General features: G+C 35.3%; 3 protein-coding genes across 7 annotated transcripts; 1 reads left to right on the forward strand and 2 right to left on the reverse strand.

The window, feature by feature from the left end:
- Positions 1–793: 793 nt before the first annotated feature.
- Positions 794–9,222, forward strand: LOC132642185 (uncharacterized). Of its 5 annotated transcripts, none has more exons than XM_060359473.1 (5): positions 794–1,063; positions 3,443–3,874; positions 6,678–7,237; positions 7,351–7,404; positions 8,777–9,222. In XM_060359473.1, the coding sequence occupies exons 2-5, from the start codon at positions 3,481–3,483 to the stop codon at positions 8,828–8,830; spliced, it is 1,062 nt and encodes a 353-aa protein (XP_060215456.1). In that variant the 5' UTR covers positions 794–1,063; positions 3,443–3,480; the 3' UTR covers positions 8,831–9,222. The 5 variants fall into 5 exon arrangements, with proteins under 5 accessions (XP_060215456.1, XP_060215432.1, XP_060215437.1 ...); XM_060359449.1 differs by having other exon boundaries at positions 797–1,063; positions 7,344–7,404; XM_060359454.1 differs by having other exon boundaries at positions 797–1,063; positions 3,461–3,874; positions 7,344–7,404.
- Positions 9,223–11,617: 2,395 nt separating this feature from the next.
- On the reverse strand, positions 11,618–12,908 carry LOC132642232 (uncharacterized). The gene is made up of 2 exons (XM_060359491.1): positions 12,325–12,908; positions 11,618–12,005 (listed from the first exon to the last, which is right to left on the reverse strand). The coding sequence occupies exons 1-2, from the start codon at positions 12,692–12,694 to the stop codon at positions 11,704–11,706; spliced, it is 672 nt and encodes a 223-aa protein (XP_060215474.1). The 5' UTR covers positions 12,695–12,908; the 3' UTR covers positions 11,618–11,703.
- A 675-nt stretch (positions 12,909–13,583) lies between these two features.
- LOC132642222 (uncharacterized) lies at positions 13,584–19,088 on the reverse strand. Its single transcript, XM_060359482.1, has 6 exons — positions 18,885–19,088; positions 18,511–18,616; positions 17,310–17,354; positions 15,899–16,007; positions 14,499–14,742; positions 13,584–14,187 (listed from the first exon to the last, which is right to left on the reverse strand). The coding sequence occupies exons 1-6, from the start codon at positions 18,930–18,932 to the stop codon at positions 13,999–14,001; spliced, it is 741 nt and encodes a 246-aa protein (XP_060215465.1). The 5' UTR covers positions 18,933–19,088; the 3' UTR covers positions 13,584–13,998.
- Between the last annotated feature and the right edge of the window lie 365 nt (positions 19,089–19,453).

Below are 19,453 nucleotides of genomic sequence, written 5' to 3' on the forward strand. Positions count from 1 at the left end.
CATTTCACTCTTGCCTGCGCTGATAACTCAATGCTTGGAGTTTCTTTTGACATCTGGAAAATTACCGCCTTTGTGATAGCTGTTATTTCTTCCTTCTACTGCATCTAAATACTTCTCAATCCTTTGTCGTTCCCTTTTTTTTCCTCTGTGTGTAAATAGAGGTCAATTGTTGTTTCCCTGTTCTTCCCCTTTACTGTACATATATGAAGTGGGATTGGCTCACAATAAATGACGAAATAAGTTTGAAGACTTTAAATATAAGTAAAAGTTTTGGTATATTTAGATTTTATTTAAAACTTGAATTTAAATAGATATGTTTGTTCATAAAATCATTCTCGTTTATTGCTATAATGATGCTATATTAAGAGTAGCCAATAATTATAGATGTTATTGAAAGTCTAAACTTAACATGCCCAGGTGAAAGATTTGTTTTCAATCTGTCGCGACAATAATTTATATTAATCTTGTAAGGTTTAATTTCAAAAGATGCAGTATAATAAACTTTTGAAGGAATAACGCTAAATCCTTAAGCTAAACACAAGTAACAAGAACCTAACTTTTAATTAGTACACTCTACCAGCACGAGTACAACATATAATAATAAGTTAAAGTATTTAACTAATGAATAGTTCAAATCTGTTATAAGATACTCTTTGATATACGTGATATTATGAGAAAGTTACTTTTCAATAACTTTTAACACCTGAAAGTTATTGTTCAAGCCTTCAAGAGACAATATAAACTAAATATAGTTTTAAGTATAAAACTAATAAAGGCGTAATGACTTAGGGAGTTTGTTCCACCTCTTACAAAAAAATAAAAATAAATTCTGACTCCCTAAAAGCTGGGCAAACAGGCTATAAAACTTATATCTCTTTTCCTATTTTAACTACTTACAAAATCGTTATTTAAAGCCCTTTGTTTAGGGTTTTTGATTTCCCATTTTCTTTAGTTGGAATCTTAATTATCGTCGTCATTACCGGGAGACAGACGCTAGTCCTAATTTGAAATACACCTTCCTCTGTGGTCCCTTCTAGTCTATCCAAGTCCATTATTTTCTCAGGTATATTCCCTGATAATTGATGTTTATGTCCTCATTATATGATAAGCGGTTTTATACCCCTAAAGTAATGCCGTTAAGTAGTTAGATATGCTCATATAAGAGTCTACTGGGTACGGAGTCGCCTTTGTTAGGGAGGACTTTCCGGCGTGAATTTGGTTTAGTTGGGCGCTAATGTGGGTACCGGCGTCTAAGGTCATTTTCTTAACATGTGTCAGCGCAGAAGCATTTTGGTTGTCCTGTTACTCAATGTTGATTCCATGTTTCTTTTTCATGTTTTAGTTATCGAGTCGTGGAAACAGTCTCTTGCAGAAATGTAGGGCAAGACTGCGTACGATAGATCTTTGTGGTCCGGCCCTTTTCCGAACCTCGCGCATAACGGGAGTGGGAGCTTAGTGCACCGGGCTGCCTTTTTTTAGTTGTTGAGTGGTTTTAGAGTATCCCAAATTAGTCGAAGAAATTTATTGTCTTATTATATGGTCCCGGGCAATAGATAGCTTTTGAGTTGAGTTACGCCCAATGTTCATGGTCTTAATTAAAAAAAAAAAATGATGTTTACTTACTTACTGTAGCAATTGGACTAGTGGCCTTGTCTTCTTCAAAATTATTCTGTTGGTTAGAAGGTAAGGATTACTGAGTAGCACTTGGAAGCAGATTGTAACAAGTGTATGGTTTTTATTTATAAACAGTTAATATGGAGTTGGCAGATGGTTTAAACAGAAGGACTACAGGACACAATAATAGTAGTCGCCGAAGGAGATTCAAGAATTTTTTTTTTTTTTTTTTAAAACTAGAATGTTCACCTAAGATTCGAATGTATGATTTAAAACAAATTTTGAGCCCCTTTTCCACTACACTAGCATCTTCCCTTAATCAAGGAGATTTGATAATTCACATTTTACCAGGAAATTTATGTTTTTCCTTATATGCGCAGTATAATTTTTCGGCGAAGGGCATTTAGTTCGAAAAACAGCTTTAGTGGGAGGAAACAGAAATGTGTTGTATACTTTTTGACAGAGTCTCAAATCCTAATTTGCACAGCTAATATTAGGTTATTTATTTTACTAGGAGTTTGATTTCTAAAGAAATGGTTCCAAAAGCAAAATCTATGTAAGGGAGATCGAGAATGTATGTGCTTCAACATGTTGGCATTTTGGAATGGATATTTGAAGTGCTTTTTATCCTGTTCTACAAACTCCTCTTTGTCTTCCGCTATGTTGCTCGGATTCTTCAAAATTCTTGTTGTGCCCGTATCGACACGACATGGGTGTGCTATCAACCTCGGATTTTGTCAACTTACTTTGGGTGCTTTGACTACATCAATGACTGAGAAGTCTAGATTGATTGGGTTTGGTTAGATTTTGGGTTTATGTCATATCTATATAGTTATATGAAATATGAAATTGTTTTGCTCTTACACGAGATATATTATGAATGAAATTTTAGCGAGAAATGGTTTTTTAGCCCTTGACAAGCTTTTTTAAGTTTTATGACCTTTTTACAAAAGATCTTCATTTTTTACACATAAGAGATCTGAAAAAAAACACATAAGAGATCTAAAAAGGCCATTTTCCTCTATTGAAATTGTAAGAGGCCGAGAGATCTCATTTCCTCAAAATTTTAGGTGTCTATAAATAATTAAATTTTATTAGTTTTGGTTTAATAGCTTTAATTAATCAAGATATATACTTTATAAGTCGTGATATGCATTTATTGACCATATCCCAGCACCCGTATCCCACTCGGATACATACCCCCGAATCCTAAAATTTACGTGATGAAGAATCCGACCATTAGATCCGCACTCGTATATGATACCCGCACCCGAGTCCGAGCAACTTAGATCTTCTGCCATCTCAAGTTTGAGGCACAAGTTGCTACGTGTATCTCAATTGTGTATTGCTCAGATTGATTTCCATTAGAACCTTAAATTATGCCTACCAAAAGGATTTGAGACAATATCAGCAGTGGCCTGTTGTAGGATCTATATATAAATAAAAATAAAAAAAAATAAAAACTTTTCAAGGCCACAACTTATCTAATGTCAGGAGTAACAATTTCATGCCAAAGGTGGCTTGGAACTTCGGGTGTTTTTGTCAAGCGTTCTGCATTACGCACAAACATTCTGCGCGTCAGATTTGATGCTTCTTTTTGTTTTTTGTTTTTTCCTTGCGAGGAGAGTGTTGTTGTAGCACATGCTGAAAGGTTTTACATTTGTCTTCATCTGAAGCATAATTTCTGCAGGTCGATAATTAGCTATCTTGTTTTCCTGGGGAGTATGCCCAACTTTTGGCTTATTTCATTGAGTTTCTTTTTTCTCCAATGGTTATTTTAATAGCCAAAATGTTTTGCTTTCTGATATTACTTCTTTGTTTTTCTAAGCTTTTGTTGAATCAACAGAGTTAAAGATTTCCAGCTAAATGTCAGCCAAGAAGGACGCTGGGGAGATTGATACAGTTGTTGCAAGTAATGGGAGTGAATCTGAAATCAATGGAACTGGACTTCATCTTTATCCGGTTTCTGACCATGACTCTGGTGAAGGTTTACCATATGCTCCTGTAGATTGGCCAAATGCTGGTGATAAGTGGGGCTGGAAGGCGGGGAAAAGAGCTACAAATTCAGGCTACTTTAGGGATAGATATCTGTATCTTCCCAAGCGTCTTCATGTTCGCAAAGATGGAAAGAAAAATGCTTTTCGAAGTAAGCTTTCCATTGAAAAATATCTCCAATCTGAGTTTCCTCGCATCGATACCAATAAATTCTTTGCCTCATTCAGTTGGATAATTCCTTCGAAACAGCCACCAAGCTCAAAAGGTTAGCTTCGATAAGGCTCTTTGGTATTTAGCATGTTAAGATTTGCATTAATCAAAAAAAGTTCTTACACATGGCTCGCTATGTATACTAAACTTCCAATGAAACATTATGCAACTTGGAACAGCAGCTGTGAGTAAGGATCTCTTCCTTATCACCTTTCTCAACCCTTGTCCTCTACATATTTATCCTTGTCTTGGACTCTGTTCCATCTCTAATCTTTTTTTTTTTTTTCTTCAAACGGATTTTTGAAGGGACTATTCCATCTCTAATCTTCATGGTGTACTTTATTTGTTTCCTTTTCTATCAAATGTGTATCTGATTATACCATTTATAAGTACTTGCAATTTACCAAACAAAATGTGTGAAAATTTGTATAATTATACCATATTTATCCTTGTCCTGGACACTGTATATGTAAGGTCAAATTTAATGTTTATGTATAATATTCCATATTAAATCTCCTTGACACAACCGTGAAGCTTAGCTCAGCGGTCAAGGGGGTTCAAATTATCCCCAAGGTTGTTGGTTCGAATCTCACTCGAAGCCGTGTTTTCTTTTTGTTTGCTTTGGCGTTCCCCACATAGTTCATGCTCGGGATAATTAAATTCCCATTTCCAGATTTCTTTCCCAGCGGTGGTAAAAGTAAGGCCCGATTATATAGTTGCTTATTTTTACATTGTAGGTCTCTTACAAAATATATATATATATATATATATATATATATATATATATTAGGATCATATTTTTTGGATTATTTTCGTAGTAGCAGATTTTATAGTAAACCTAGCATATTTAAACAAAATACTATCACATCTATTCGTGTATTCTCTACCTTTTCTCCAGAATTAGGGATTACATTTAGATTCTTTTGTTCCCCTTTCTCTCTCATGCATAAATCATATCAATCCCTTTCTCATTCAAGAATCTTGGCAATTTTCAAAGATAATATATTGATTGAAAGGGCACTAATTTGGAAGAAAACAAAACAAAATGTTTAAAATAAAGTAGAACACAACAAAGTGAAAGGGAAAAAACACAATTTTTTAAGAAGGGCTCGATGGAGTAGGAAGAAATGTTAAACGAAGCATGCAAGGTGAGTTAAAATTTAGCGGGTTAAGGTTAGTCTTGCCTGGGTATTACCATTTTAATTAGCTTGTAAATTTTTAATGTGGGCAAAGGAGCAATTGGGTCTTTCTGTACTACTTTAGCCCCTCAGTATAAATAGAGGAATATTGGGGTTTCACAACTGATTTTTGACATATGATGAATTGTGCCTCTTGTGAGAGCTTGAAAACCTTTGTGTTGAATTTCAACATTTTGTCCTAGGATTTGCTAGTAAGATGTTGGTACCTTCTTGAGATTCTAATAAATTAGGTGCTCTTAATTCTCAATTAAGTGGTGTTTTGGTTAGTTTCGTCATTGCATCTTTTAATTGTTTGAATTTAGTTGTATCTCTTTTTTTTTTTTTTTTTTTTTTTTTCTCTATCTTTCAAATACTATTTTGTTCTTATCTTCTTGTTTCACATCAGCCACCCCGCCCGTTATCATGTTGTAAGCTTTGTGTGTTTACCTTTTTATATTATGACCTCCCTTGGTGAAATCCCGCCTCCGCCACTGGCTACTAGGTGCAAACTTTGTTTTGTATTTCATAATTAATAGTAGTATTTAATATATCTGACACCCATTGGCAAAGTTTTTTGGAATATTCATTATTTCCATTAATTATTCAAGAGAAACAGTGGATGTAGCTCATTAGCTAACAACTCTACATACAGGATATATAGGTATATTTTGGTTAAATTTTGAAATTGCTTATTTTCCTTAGAAATTAATATGGAAGTTGTTATCCATATTAGGTCGAATTGTACTACAGGAATCAAAATATATAAAATCTGGAGAATGTTTCCCTTTTATTAAAGTTTAATTATCAAAAGAAAATAATGTTAATGTTAAAAAGCTAATATTTAAACTTCTAATTATTGCATACTGTTTTGCTGTAGTTACTGTTCCTATTTACTCTTTGACCTGCTATATTTTTGCTTTTTCTGAGCCGAGGGTCTATCGGAAACAACCTCTCTACCTCCTATAGTAGGAGTAAGGTCTGCGAACATTCTACCCTCCCCAGAACCACTTGTGGGATTATACTGGGTATGTTGTTGTTGTTGTTGTTGTTGTTGTTGTTGTTATTGTTGTAGCCTTCGAATTATTAGGTATACCCTCGATTGTCATTTGGTTCATGGACTAGTTATGCATGGATGATACATGGACTAATATGCATTGAATAATAATACTCTGTTTGTTTTAACCTTGGGAAAGGTCATACATATGAGTTCATGTATAAGTTATGCCAATATTAGTTATGTGAAGTTTTATGTTGGAAACCAAATATTATGTCAGAATCTAGACATGTATAAACAATGCATTTTTTCCTTCCAATCAAATGAGCCCGTGAGACATCCTTGGTGCACTTTCTGAACGTAATCTACTCGCAGATCCCACTGAGCTGAAACCTAAAATCCATGTTACTAATTTTGAACAGTTTCATCCACACTAAAGACTCATGTGATGCTAGTACTCATGTGATGCTAGTATCTTACTTCAGCTCCCTGTTCATTACAAATAGCTATACAGATTTTTATTTTTTCATTCCCTGTCAGTGAATCTTTTTATTTTTGAAGTGAATTTCGTTCGATGAATATAAACTGTTAGTGGATAGTATATGTTTTGTGTCTCTATTTAGTGTTTAATGGAGTAATCTGTTGAACTAATGTCAAATATGTTTTCTTTTTATTTAAATATAAAGGTGACTCAGACATGAAACAGAAGGTTACATCTTCGGGGACGAAAATGGAGCCTTTACCGTCTGATTCTCCTTTAGGAGCCATTACTTGTAAGGCCGGTAACAGAATGTGTAGCAGTTTAACAGCAGAAAAACCTTTTGCGGAGACCATGTTTTGTGATATCTGTTGCATTGAACCTGGTTTTTGCCGAGACTGTTGTTGTATCCTTTGTTGTAAAACTATCAGTTCGGAATATGGTGGGTATAGTTACATTCGATGTGAAGCAAGAGTAGATGATGGTTACATTTGTGGACACATTACCCATGTAGAGTGTGCTGTACGAGCTTACATGGCTGGGACAGTTGGAGGAAGCATTAATTTGGATGTACAGTATTTATGTAGATACTGTGATTCAAGAACGGATTTGGTTCCACATGTTTTGAAGATTTTAAACATCTGCACATCTATTGCTTCTCGTGCTGACATCGAAAAGATTTTGAATTTTGGCATTTGTATTTTGCGTGGCACACAAAAAAGGAGTGGAGAACAGTTGTTGCATCGTATTGAATCAATCATGGCAAAGGTATAGCTGATTGATGAATGGTACTTTGTTTCCTGATGATGTCATCTTTTTTCCCCCTTTTTAGGTCTGCAAATTACCAGACTGACCAATCTGATAATCATATCAGCTTACAGATGGAGTCTGCATTGAAGATTTATTCGAAAAGGAAAGCTGTGTGGATAGCACTGGTAACTTTTCTGCCTTCTCATATTCTTGTTTCTGTTAATCTGTCACTTGCTGACTTGAATATCTGCATCTAAGCAAGATATTTTTTATGTGTGCTATTAACTATTATCCGTCCAGAAATACATACATCTGTGACTTGTACATAAGTTTGTCTATTTCAGTGCTTCCCTTTGTTCACAAGTATCAAAGGCATTTGTTGTTGTTGCAACTAAACCACAATATGAACAGAAAATTATCAGTTTGGAGTGTTGTACCGAAAATAAAATTGGAGAGCCTTGGAAAGAGTCCGGAAGAGGAATTATTTATTATACAACAGCGTATCAAGTAAATGCTATTCAACCGTTCCTTAGTCCTAACCAGAGGAAGGAAATGAATTGTATCCTTATTAAGAGTTTGGAACTTTGGTGTAACCAGCCTAAAGAGAAAGTCATCAATCGCTTAAAGATCTCTTGTAGGGTGCTGCTTTGGTCAATTGCAGCAATAACTTCTAGTGGCGTAAAGAGTTCTGCTCTAGCCCCTACAGCATAGAATTGAACCTCATATTCATGACATTACTACGTGTTATTGGCTCTCTGCCTTTAGCAATACTGCTCAGATTTTTCTGGAGTGTACTTGTTAGGATGATATGTCCAGATATTGCCGCTATTGTGCTTGTGACTACTATTGCTGGGTTTGAAGCTTTTGGACCTAGCGAAAAGGGCTCGAAGCCTTCACGCAAGAAAGTACGAGAGAAGCGGAGAACGAAGCTACCGCTTCCCTTGACCGACTAAAATACACCAATCGTGACCTATTTTGACCGATTTGGGTGTACAACAACAACATACACCGATTTGGGTGTATGTGCAGAAATCTTTTTCATTATTATAGCAGATCCTCTAAAAAAAAAGAGACTTTATACCGAATAAAGTATATACTTTGACTTAACCCTTCTTCCGTATTCTTTCGTGTAAGCATTTTGAAACTTCCTTAAAACATCTCCTTCAAAGTGCTAAGCCCCAGTCTCACTGAACTGGGTCAAAGAACTATCTTCTGATCCAACAGAAATCCTGCATTGAGCATAGCTGATATGTGGCTATGGCTAGCCGATCTCACAATTAATAAAAAGGAAAGTCAACAAGAGATATTTGTTCAAATCCATTTCGTGAAGGCCGAGTAACTTCAACGTGCACCCATGGATATAATTATGTTGTCCATAGGTTTCATTTGATATGTTTTGTCTTTTGTATTTCTGGAATCCTGGTTCAGTATTCAATTCGCTATTTTAAACGATCTTGTCGCAGTACCCTACTCTATTTCTGATGTCATCTAGGATTCTTTTGATCTTTGAAATTTTGGATAATGGTTTTCATGAAGCTGTTTTCTGGATCATTGCAGCGAAATCTGGGACATTGCAAGTTCAAAATCCCAGCCAGAAGCAAAAGACACTAAATGATTTCTTCCCGCTTGCCTAAGCATTAGTCAACAGAGTTACCTGAGAGTTACCTGTGTTGCTGAGTGGGAGGTAGCAAATACTCAGTGGAATAGTCAATGTGCGCACAAGCTAGTCCGGACACCATGTCATAAGAAAAGATTTGGTAAATTGCTAGTTATTGCTATGTGCCATTAATCTTAACTGAGCCGTCTAATGTATTTTTTTTAAAGCTTGCTATTGGAGCAAAAGAATAGCACAACTAAGACTGTAAAGCAGGACCCTATATCTAGTTGCATTTTTTTTTTTTTTCTAGACACTCCTACATATAATGGTTAGTCTGAAGGCTGTTCTGACTTATGCATTTGTCTTGAAGCTTGTTTAACGTGGATCCTTCATTTGCCTTGATGGACCTTTGCTGAACAGATGTTTTAAGGCGTGTTCATGCGGATTTCATGTGCTCGGTGTTGGAGTACCACATTGGTGGGGCCGAGGAGTCTTTGGTTTCCTCATGTGGTCTTGACAATTCTTGCTTCATGAGCTTGCTTTTAGGATTGAAAAGTATATAACTAGCCGTAAAATCCAAAGTAATTACTCGCGCTTACCCATTTACTTTCCTGTCCATTAAACTAATAATTGCTAGCCATGACCATTCGCAGCTAAGCCCTTCTTTTCTTTCCTTTTTCTCCTGTTTTCTGTTTCTTTTTCTTTTTCTAATTTCATTTAAATCTTGTTTTTCTCCATAATTGAATTTCATTCATTTTTTGCTTCTTTTCTTTTTTGTTCTTTTTTTTTCTTCTTATAGTAAATATTCAGTCACCTTTTTTAAAATTTTTTAAAATAATGATATAATATATCGTTTGTCTTCCTTTGTCTCATTTCCTTTTTCTTTAAATCAATTATCAGAATAAGTTATACATTATACTTATTGTCTCTTTTTTAAAAAAAAAATTATTTTTTCAGTGATTTTCTTATTTCATGTTTTCTTTTCATAATCTAATTCTACGAACCCTTTTTTTTTTGCAATAAGTTATAAATATTATTACCACAAACAAATCAAAATTTCAGTAGCAAAGCAAAAACAAAGCTAAGGAGCACCCATCCCACTACCACCTTCTAGGAAGGGTATAGGAAGAACCCAAGTCTCAGATCTATGAACAAAACTGATTAATTAAATATGTACATTTTCTAGCCTGCTTTGATTCTCTAAACATTGACACTCTTTCTTTCACCGTGAATTGTATTTGCTGTATAATGAATTCCTTCTGCGCATTGCATTCTTTGGAAATCCTCGGATTCCTGGTTTGCCAAATGAAGTAGGTCATTACTTCCAGAACTGCAGCCACCATATCTTTTTTAAATTTGCTCCAATGCCTCTGCTCTTGTTTTAAATCTGCTCTAATGCATCTGTTGTAGCCATTGCAAACACTCTCCTATCCCATCCCGTCGTATCTATACCCATCCATGTATTTACAGTCCTCCACACTACATATGTCCAGTAACACGTAACAAATAGGTGGTTTGTATGTTCTAGTTGTTGTTATGTACACAACACACACAAAGTATTATCATAGTTCAACCTCATGCTCAACATTCTTCCCTTGGTTAGCAATCTCTGTTGATTTGCTAACTACAAAATGAACTTATGCGTAGGTTGTAACACCTTAAATAAGTTCAGATGTAGCAAGGTTTGGCCAGACTCGTAACATAGTAAGATAACTCTTAGTGACAGTATTTATCAGAGAGAGTAAAGGTGTGCCTATCATTCCTATACCAACTCATCATCCCCGTTTCAGCTTATTTAGCTTCTTTCAATATCAATTGTTGTCTGTTGGAGGCACATGACTCCATGAATCATATATATTTTTCATATATATGTCATGGATCCATGTCACCCACAGAGATTCTTTCTTCTTGGTCGCAGTTTTCCAACTGCTGCTTTGTTCAGATACTACTTCTTATGTTCCTTGTTTTTTAGATTTACCCATATTGTCCCAAGCTACCAGAGCTACCTTCCTTTTGTTTTCAGTACAACCCCATAAGCTCTGCATTCTTATCAGCATCCTTTCACTCTTGAGGTAGAATAAACACTGACCTCCACTTTTTTGGGGACAGTGCTAACCCCAATCTACAAACCCTTTTTGCTCCTTTATATATATATATATATATATATATATATATATATATATATATATATATATATAAACAAATAACGAATTTTGGACAAGGTGTGAGTGGCCTACGTGATGGACAAGATACGGAAAGAGGTTGAGATGGTTCAAACATGTGCAAAGGAGAATTGTTGAGTCCCTAGTGCTTGTGGTGGGCCTGGGAAAAAGAAGAGGTAGGCCTAAGAAATCTTTAGGAGAGCAGCGACACATGACATATCTTCAGCTTACTGTGAACATGATCCTGAATAGAGCATGGAGATCGAGTATCAAAGTAGAGAAATACATTAATTAGGTTGGTGTGCGCATTTCTTTTCTGCACCACTAGTATCTCTTCTACGTTTACCTGTTCTTATAGCTCTAACACCACCTAATTGTTTCTTTCACTTTATTTATCCTTTTTACTTTTCCGTGAGCCGTCTACAGGATACCACCTCTCTAGTTACCATCACAAAATGAGGTAAGGTCTATATATACTCCAACCTTTACAGATGCCACCTTATGGGACTATATTGGGTGCGTCACAAAAGAAGATAAGGTCTACGTATAATTCTACCCACCACATATGCCACCTTATGGGGCTATATTGGGTATGGGATGATATTGGGTATGTAATTGTTGTTGTACTCCACTATAATCTAAAAATAACGAATGATAAAAAAACATAGATAGAAGTTCGTTTGATTGAACATCAAATCAAATGTGAAGAAGTTAGAATACTCTGACTATTGTCCAAGAACAAGTCGGCCACCGCCTCCCCAAACACCCCTGGATTTATCATCAAACTCTCTACCGCGACGGCCACCCTTTGGCACCGTCACAATCAGCTCTCCGTCCACAAACGCCGCCGTGGCTAGCTCCGGCATCGTCGAAGCAGGCAATCTGTACCTCCATGTATCCACATTCAATTGCTCCAACAATAACTTAATTTCATCGTCACTGTCTCCCTTCCCGTTTGTCACAACGATCTTCGTTACTCCCGGATGGATCTCCACAGCCTGTGCCTTGACTTGTGTTGGGTTTGCACCTAATAATTGCAAATTTTGAATGAAATCAAACAAAGAAAACTATATTTACAATACTAGCTAATACTTGCTCTGTGCCACTTTTTAGTCTTGTAAAAGTTTCTTTTCTTTCTTGAAAAGCGTGTCAAGTTAAATTTGGATGAAAATTGGGATGGATGAAGTAAAAAAAGCATAGTAAACTATTGACAAACTAATTTCTAATAAACAAAAGTGGATGCTACTTTGTGTTGCTGCCTGAGAAGAAATTATAAATTTGGATAGATATGGTAGTCTTTTCAACCAAGAAAACTTTTATAATAGAATTCATTTAAGAAACATTACCAGTTCCTTGAAGTTCGATTTTCGCGACGAAATGGAAGAATCCTTCCTTCTCTTCCACCGCCACGTCAGCATCATAACGGAAGGGCAATTCCAGGACGTTGTTAAATACGTGAGGTAGTCTCCGGAGTTTCGAAGGAAACTGTTGTTGCTGTTCTGAATTTGATGAAGAAACATTATTGGAATTGATTTTTTCACGGAGGGAAATGTTTCGTTTCAAGGATACAGGATGTACCCTCATACCCTGAATTTGTGGGGCTGAAAGGATTAGAAAAAGACAAACGCTGAAAAGGTTCAAAATTCCAATGGGATGATTTGGGATCTTTTTTAGCAAGATCTTATTAACTCCTGATGAGAAGATTGATAATTGCATTAGATTTTTTGACTGTCTAATTTAGGGATTTTGGGTTATGAAGAGAGGCTATTGGAAATGAAAAAGTTTGGGAGATGGGTACAAATGTAAGCAAAGCTTGAAGGTATAAATTTACTGGTTTAAGTATTTGCACTAACTCAATGTATAAAAAATTATTATATCTATCATATAGTTACTTACCACTTAATTATGAATAAAGAATACGTAATTTTACTTTAATTTTTAATTATTAATATATTCAATTTGATGTAGATATTGGATGCACCAATTATTTTTACCAAGAAGGTATTGACTTATTGATATTGAGGCGGTGGAGATTTCTTAGGAAAGAAGAAAACAAAGAGATAACTAACATAAAATGGGAGAAACCGAGAAGCTGCAAAATAAACTTTTTTGGTGTGTGTGAGCAGAGACAATTCTTCCTTTCATGGAAGTTTCAATTCTTTGTTAAGGTAGAATTAAAAAATCCTATTTAATTTAAGCAACTTAGATTCTATATACTAATGTTTTTATATAACTTGCCAAATATCATCAATATTTGCGGTTTGTATTCATTCTACTGTCAATAAGGTGATTTAAGGTTAAGGACCATGCAAGCAATGAAGCAATACTCAGGATTGGAGACACAAAAACGGACGACCAAACATTATTTCATTTAGCCGCCTTCAACTCAGAAATCCTTGCATTTCTTGCATTATAATCACTTCATAACTTGTCCATAAGTACAAAATTTTATACCATGATGATTTCTTCTGATCCGCCATACGGAACGATTAACATGAACAAGTTTAAAGTTTTCAGGAGATCAAAAGGTAAAACGCTAGAAAAAGTGTGAATCTTTCAGCTTAAGAGAGATCAAGCAAAATGTAAAAACAGAAGCAATTGGGCGAAAAAAAGAAAACCTTCATCAGCATAAGCATTTAAAGTCTGAAATTAAACATGCTCAGAATTCAGAACTCAATTTATTTCATCCTAAACTTTGAACTGGAGATCAACACTTAGCTTCCCTTCTGTTAACCCATTACCAGAGTTTATCTATTAACCAGCTTATGCTGAAATCTGTACATCAACCCTGAATAGCTCAAATGCAAATGGAGCCATAATATATAAACAGCTTGGAGTTAATGCCAGTTCCAGCTAGAGATTTGGTGCGACTCATTCGGCAACAATGCAAGACTCTGCTTGTCGAGGAGAGAGCAGCATCAAAGAAAGCAACCCACATACTAGTACCTTTTGCAGTAACTAGCAATTTCAGGTACATGTGAGGGGCATTTGTGAGGGCTACTAGGCCAGTTGAAGAAAGCTCAAACATCCATGTTCTCCTTGTGACGCATCCTATGCCTACGATGATACCTTTTCTGGTTATAGTTACGCCTTCTAGGCGGTGTGCTAAATGTGTCAGCGTGATGAATATCTTGGACACTTGCTGAAGACCCGAATATGCAGTCAAATGGGTCTTCAATTGCCTCCAGAACATCAGCTGCTGTACTCGTCTACATTTATAAACATAACAGTCCAGTTAACAAATAACTTAAAAAGTTGCATATTCAGCCATAACTGAGCAAGAGTGAAAGGAATTTATTTGCAAGCAGGCAACAGTACACTCTGCTACTGGACAGGGAGGCTTGCACGATTACTGGATATTATCTATATTTTACTCTTTTGTAATTTGTACAGTCGTGTGCACGAAATTTGGTTGTCTCGACCATATTCTAAAAGTACATTCTTGTACAACAGATGTCCTGCATCCCCAGTTTTTTCTTCATATTTCAAATTTATTTAAAGGCAGTAGTTGTATACTCACATTAATTTGTTTGCGCTGTAGATTATTCTTCCTCAGATCAGCTTTCTCCGAATTGATTTTCTTATTGTAAGAGTCATCACCACATGTCATATGAGCAGAGGCAAGATCTTCCTCAAAGAGATTCCGAATGCGCCACCTTGGTTTTGGCCGGTCTGTTGAATCGTCGTCATAAACAGTTTCACAGAAAAAATATTTGGAGACACGTTGCAATACCTGCGGATCATGCTGATACTTCTTCAACATTCTATCATGTAAAAATATACATCAGTAAATAGTTAATATTGATGGAAAAAACAGAAGAAATTACCACATAACACTTTAGCAAAGGAAGCTATAGGATCAGGTACATAAAATGTTAATACTAAAGAGTTTTCTTCAGAGAAGTTTCTGCAACCTTTCCGCAGGTAGAGTATATCCTTCTCAAACTGAGTTTTTTTTTTTTTTCCTGAACCACAAAATTGTGAAGAACGCTCTGCAAGTGTTTTACTTGGATTAATCCACCAAAGATCAAACAAGCTCAATGCCTAGATTCTTGTGCACTTACGTCATGCAACAATTACTTAATATAACTATATTCAATTTAACAGTTGTAGAACAACCCTCATAATCTCCTTCCTGTATTTTCTTCTTTAATTCTCATCATGACGTCTTCCCTCAGTGATAACAAACGGGATTCAAGTTAACAATTGTCTACATTTGAGTTCACACAAGTTGAACCAAAATCAAGAGAAGAGATTCTCAGTCTGACGCATTGCAGAAAGTGAGGAAACAAATGGGTTTTTTTCTAAGGGACAAATTTAGTATGTATACACAGCCAAAAAGGCTACCGCTTTGATATAACTAATTCATAAATTATTGAACATTGAACATAACCTATATCCAAAAAGAATAATCACTGATTCTCTTGCAAATTCATAAAACAACCTGAGCCTAATTTAGATGTCATACTTTGTTGGGAACAATCAGGTAAGGTTTGAACTTTGTGGCCATTGAACTTGAATTGGGTCCAAAACTGGGAGTTGAATAAACTCTTTCAAGAACTATTTTCGTGCAAAAAGTCGGTCATTGATTATCTTCTTAAGAACAATATATTAAAGGAAATCAAATAATGAATGGTATATTTTTAGTTTGGAGAAGTTGGCAAACCTACTAGAATCAAAAGACAGAAGTAAAGGAATTAATTATTTTGATACGTAAAAAGAAATTTTCTAGATGGACTTGCACTAAAAGTAGAGCAATTAGTTTAAGATGAAGCACTAGAATACAAGTGCCAAGGTTATATTCCATCATACTAGAGTCATGTATACATGAGCCTGTGTAGCACCTTAAGTCTAATAAGGAGTAAAAACTCAACTAGTATTTGCACAAATCAAAATGTCTGTCATTGGTCAATAACTTACATTTCTGCCAACCCAGTCTGCAAACGAGTCCCATGCTGAGAGAGAATTTGTTCAACTTCTGAATCCAAACACTTGGCAAATCTCCTAATGCCATAATAGAAACCAAAACCTGGAAGGAGGAAAGTTCAAAAGATTAAAGTACTAAACTTACCAAGAGCAAAACAAAATGTTCTCTTTGGTTTAAAATTTGATCTTGTGTAACTTTAAGCTCCACATCAGCATTTTGAACAGTGTGTATCATTACAAGAATGGTAATATACAGCTGAAGAGAGATTACAAATCTCCCAAATAACAATGACTCGGTAATATCCGTGGTGGTGAGTGATTGAGAAGTACAGTCACACCCAAAATAACTGATTTAGTGGGTGGATCTTGAACCAGAATAATCTTTTCACCATGAAAAGCTAGTATGCAAGTTTAGTAAAGTCACTTAATTTTTTTTTGTCCCAATAAAATCACTAAGTTAACTATTACTTTTAGAAAATAACAATGGCTGGACATTATATCTGACAGACAAGTTGATGATGAACTCAGCTATCAACTTGTCCAATACATAATCCCAGTACCAAATTAACCACAACGACTATAAACAAAGAACGAATAAATTTTTATTTTGACAGAAGTCAAATAAAACAGCCAGTGATCTATTTTAGTCTATTTCGAAGTACGAGCTCACAAATTAGACATCAGATAAAAGTTACCATTATAAAAAAAAAAAATTAGACATCAGATAAACCAAGGAGTAAAATTATGTTTCCAGAATAAACCCAATTCCAGAAACTTGATATCCTATACTTCCTCCATAACAAATGAAAGAATTTCCCAATGAGGGGCACCATCAAATTTTCACTGCAAATTTGGACATGAATTCTCTAATAATATTTTTGGAATCAACTTTAAATATACAAAAATTATATGAAGTATACTATAAATTACTAATCTTTTATTTACATTGCATGTAGTAACATTGATAAACTAGTTGGAGAGAATGAGCACATAGATAATTCAAAAAGAGCAGAAACAGGAATAAATGTCAGAAGCAAATACAGAGTTGACTAAAGTGGCTTTTCTGACATTGTTATTTTGTAAGAGATAATGGTTAAGTTAAGTAATTTTATTGAAACAACAAAAAGATATGTGACTCTACTAGGTAATTTAATCCACTTGAGCAATTGTCACTCAAGTTTTTAAATATTTACTTTTAATAGCAAATATTTAAAAACAAACTTACTGTGCACTTGAACACAAGCCGCTAAAAGGAATCCTAAAATATATCACTATCTACCAAGTCCACAAATACATGGACAGAAACCAGATAGGGAATAAAGGGTGACTGGCATATAGGTGGAAAAGATAAAACATGAAAAAACATCCTGAAAAAAAATAAAATGAAATTGCAAATTGAGCTTACCTACTGTCAGGTTCATGCGAATTAGGTTATTCAGCCTTCTGGTTACTGCAAAGAAACAAATTAAGAGAACTTTGTTAGGTGTTCGGTCAAATATAGAAGCAACTAATAAAAAAGAAAAAAGAATAAGAAAACAAATACTTCATCCAAAAAAAATAAGAAAACAAATAATTTTAGAATGGATAAAATTCAGAGCAACACCTAGACACATGTGCGATTAAGGCCGGTTTTCTGATTTGTATAATAACCCTATTTCTTCTAGCTGCTAGAGCACCTCTTCTAACCATTGCCCTTTTATTCTGGAACAATCTTTTTTAGGAGGGTATTTTACATAGTTCTGCCAAAACTTTCTATTATTTAATACAGCTGGAGCTTGACTGCAAGACCCACCCGTCGAGCTAGGATGACAGTCGGCCTTAGTGATCCGACGGTGCTGAGTGGAAGGGCCGTCGCTTAACGGATAAAAGTTACTCCAGGGATAAGAGGCTGATCTTCCCCAAGAGCTCACATCGATGGGAAGGTTTGGTACCTCGATGTCGGCTCTTCGCCACCTGGGGCTGTAGTATGTTCCAAAGGTTGGGCTGTTCGCCCAGTATAGCGGTACGTGAGTTGGGTTCAGAACGTTGTGAGACAGTTCAGTCCATAGCTCAATGTGCTTCATCCTTTCAAACAAGAGAAATTCGATACTTTCAAATCCACCGCATTAGTTACTCTTCCTACTCATAGTACTTTGTGATCTCAGCTTCTGATAAATAATTTCAGGAAGCATGACATGTAGAAGAGGGGAACTTCTTTGTCAAAGCTAAATTCGCAGAAAAGCATCAATGGAACCCCCCCAAAAAAAATTACCATACTCCCTTTGCCCCATTCTATATTATACTCGTTCTATTAGGACGATCCAAAATGTTTGACAACACTCCGCTAATAGTATTATTCTATATAACTTTTACGCCTTTCAAGAATTCAAATTCATTTATCTGTTCAAATTTAACCTTTGATGTGATATCTCCTCTATCAAACTAAATTTAACTCAAAACCACATTCAATCAAAACACAATCATCTTGAATCCTTCTACTTTTTGTTTTTTGTTTTGACATCCTTATCAAGAAAGACACAACTACAAAGCAGCTTATATTAAAAAGTATTAGTGAAACTAACAAAAAAAGTTCCAAACAAAATTTACTTGACAATGTAGAAATGTACCAAACCAAGTGGCAATAGAAGCACCAGTGGCACCAATCCCAAAATCTCTTACAGCATTTTGCTTCCATGAATTAAGTAGTTTAGCTTCTTCACTTGTCAGAGCTTCCTAAAAAAATATACATCATTACAAGAAAAATAAATAAATAAATAAATAAATAAATATCAAAACGCAAATAAATTAAAAAAGAAAATACACCCTGATTTTCAGAAATAGAAATTCTGGAAACCGCGAGAGTGAAAAAAAGAACCAAGAGTACAAATTAACTAACCAAATAGAAGAGAAAAAAAGATTATCATGCACAGCTATAAAGTAGTGGGAATTAAGGGTTTAGAAGAAAACCCATTTGAATGTTATTAGTGCTTAAAAATGGTACCTTTCTGGAGATGAGAACTTGTTCCAGCTCAAACAGAGCTTCCGCCATTAGTCACCTGTTTTTCTTTTCTTTTTGCTTGAATCTTGATCCTATGTAGACGGGTTATGAACGAGAGTCGGGTCGGTCAATAACTTACAATTTTTTTATTTTTTTAAAACATTTTTGTAACCCCCTCGTGAAGCTTTGTTTTTGCTTCTCTCGTAACTCGAAACCATTTTTAATTTATTTATGAATTGGTGGGACATGCGATTTTTTATTTTAGTTGCTCGTGATGTTCTGTATTCATATTGAAGTTCGACTATTTCAAAATATATCGGGTAGGACTCATTTTTGGAGAAGTGCTTCCTGCTAAAGAATTTTTCATACCCAGAATTTAAACTTGAGTCATTTCCATTCATTGCACCACGTTCCACGTCCTTCGGTGGTGAGACATGGGAACTTGTGAACCCCTATCCATATTGTAACATCCCGTACATTAGCGTTAGGATGTGTCGTAATAAATTCATATGAGTTTAAAGGGAATAAGGTCATTCATGAGTAGAGGTGTCAAAATGGGTTAGCCCAGCCCA

This window comes from Lycium barbarum, chromosome 1, assembly GCF_019175385.1.
Source record: "Lycium barbarum isolate Lr01 chromosome 1, ASM1917538v2, whole genome shotgun sequence".
Taxonomy (NCBI): Eukaryota; Viridiplantae; Streptophyta; class Magnoliopsida; order Solanales; family Solanaceae; genus Lycium; species Lycium barbarum.

Excerpts from the sequence above, each read along its gene's own strand:
- LOC132642185 (XM_060359449.1), top strand. The coding sequence starts at position 3,481 with ATGTCAGCCAAGAAGGACGCTGGGGAGATTGATACAGTTGTTGCAAGT. Across the intron at positions 3,875-6,677 it reads ACAGCCACCAAGCTCAAAAG|GTGACTCAGACATGAAACAG; the intron begins GTTAGCTTCGAT and ends TTAAATATAAAG. Across the intron at positions 7,405-8,776 it reads AAGCTGTGTGGATAGCACTG|CGAAATCTGGGACATTGCAA; the intron begins GTAACTTTTCTG and ends GGATCATTGCAG.
- LOC132642232 (XM_060359491.1), bottom strand. The coding sequence starts at position 12,694 with ATGCAATTATCAATCTTCTCATCAGGAGTTAATAAGATCTTGCTAAAA. Across the intron at positions 12,006-12,324 it reads AATCGAACTTCAAGGAACTG|GTGCAAACCCAACACAAGTC; the intron begins GTAATGTTTCTT and ends TGCAATTATTAG.
- LOC132642222 (XM_060359482.1), bottom strand. The coding sequence starts at position 18,932 with ATGGCGGAAGCTCTGTTTGAGCTGGAACAAGTTCTCATCTCCAGAAAG. Across the intron at positions 18,617-18,884 it reads AAGTTCTCATCTCCAGAAAG|GAAGCTCTGACAAGTGAAGA; the intron begins GTACCATTTTTA and ends ATATTTTTTTAG. Across the intron at positions 14,743-15,898 it reads CAGACTGGGTTGGCAGAAAT|AATGTTGAAGAAGTATCAGC; the intron begins GTAAGTTATTGA and ends TTTACATGATAG.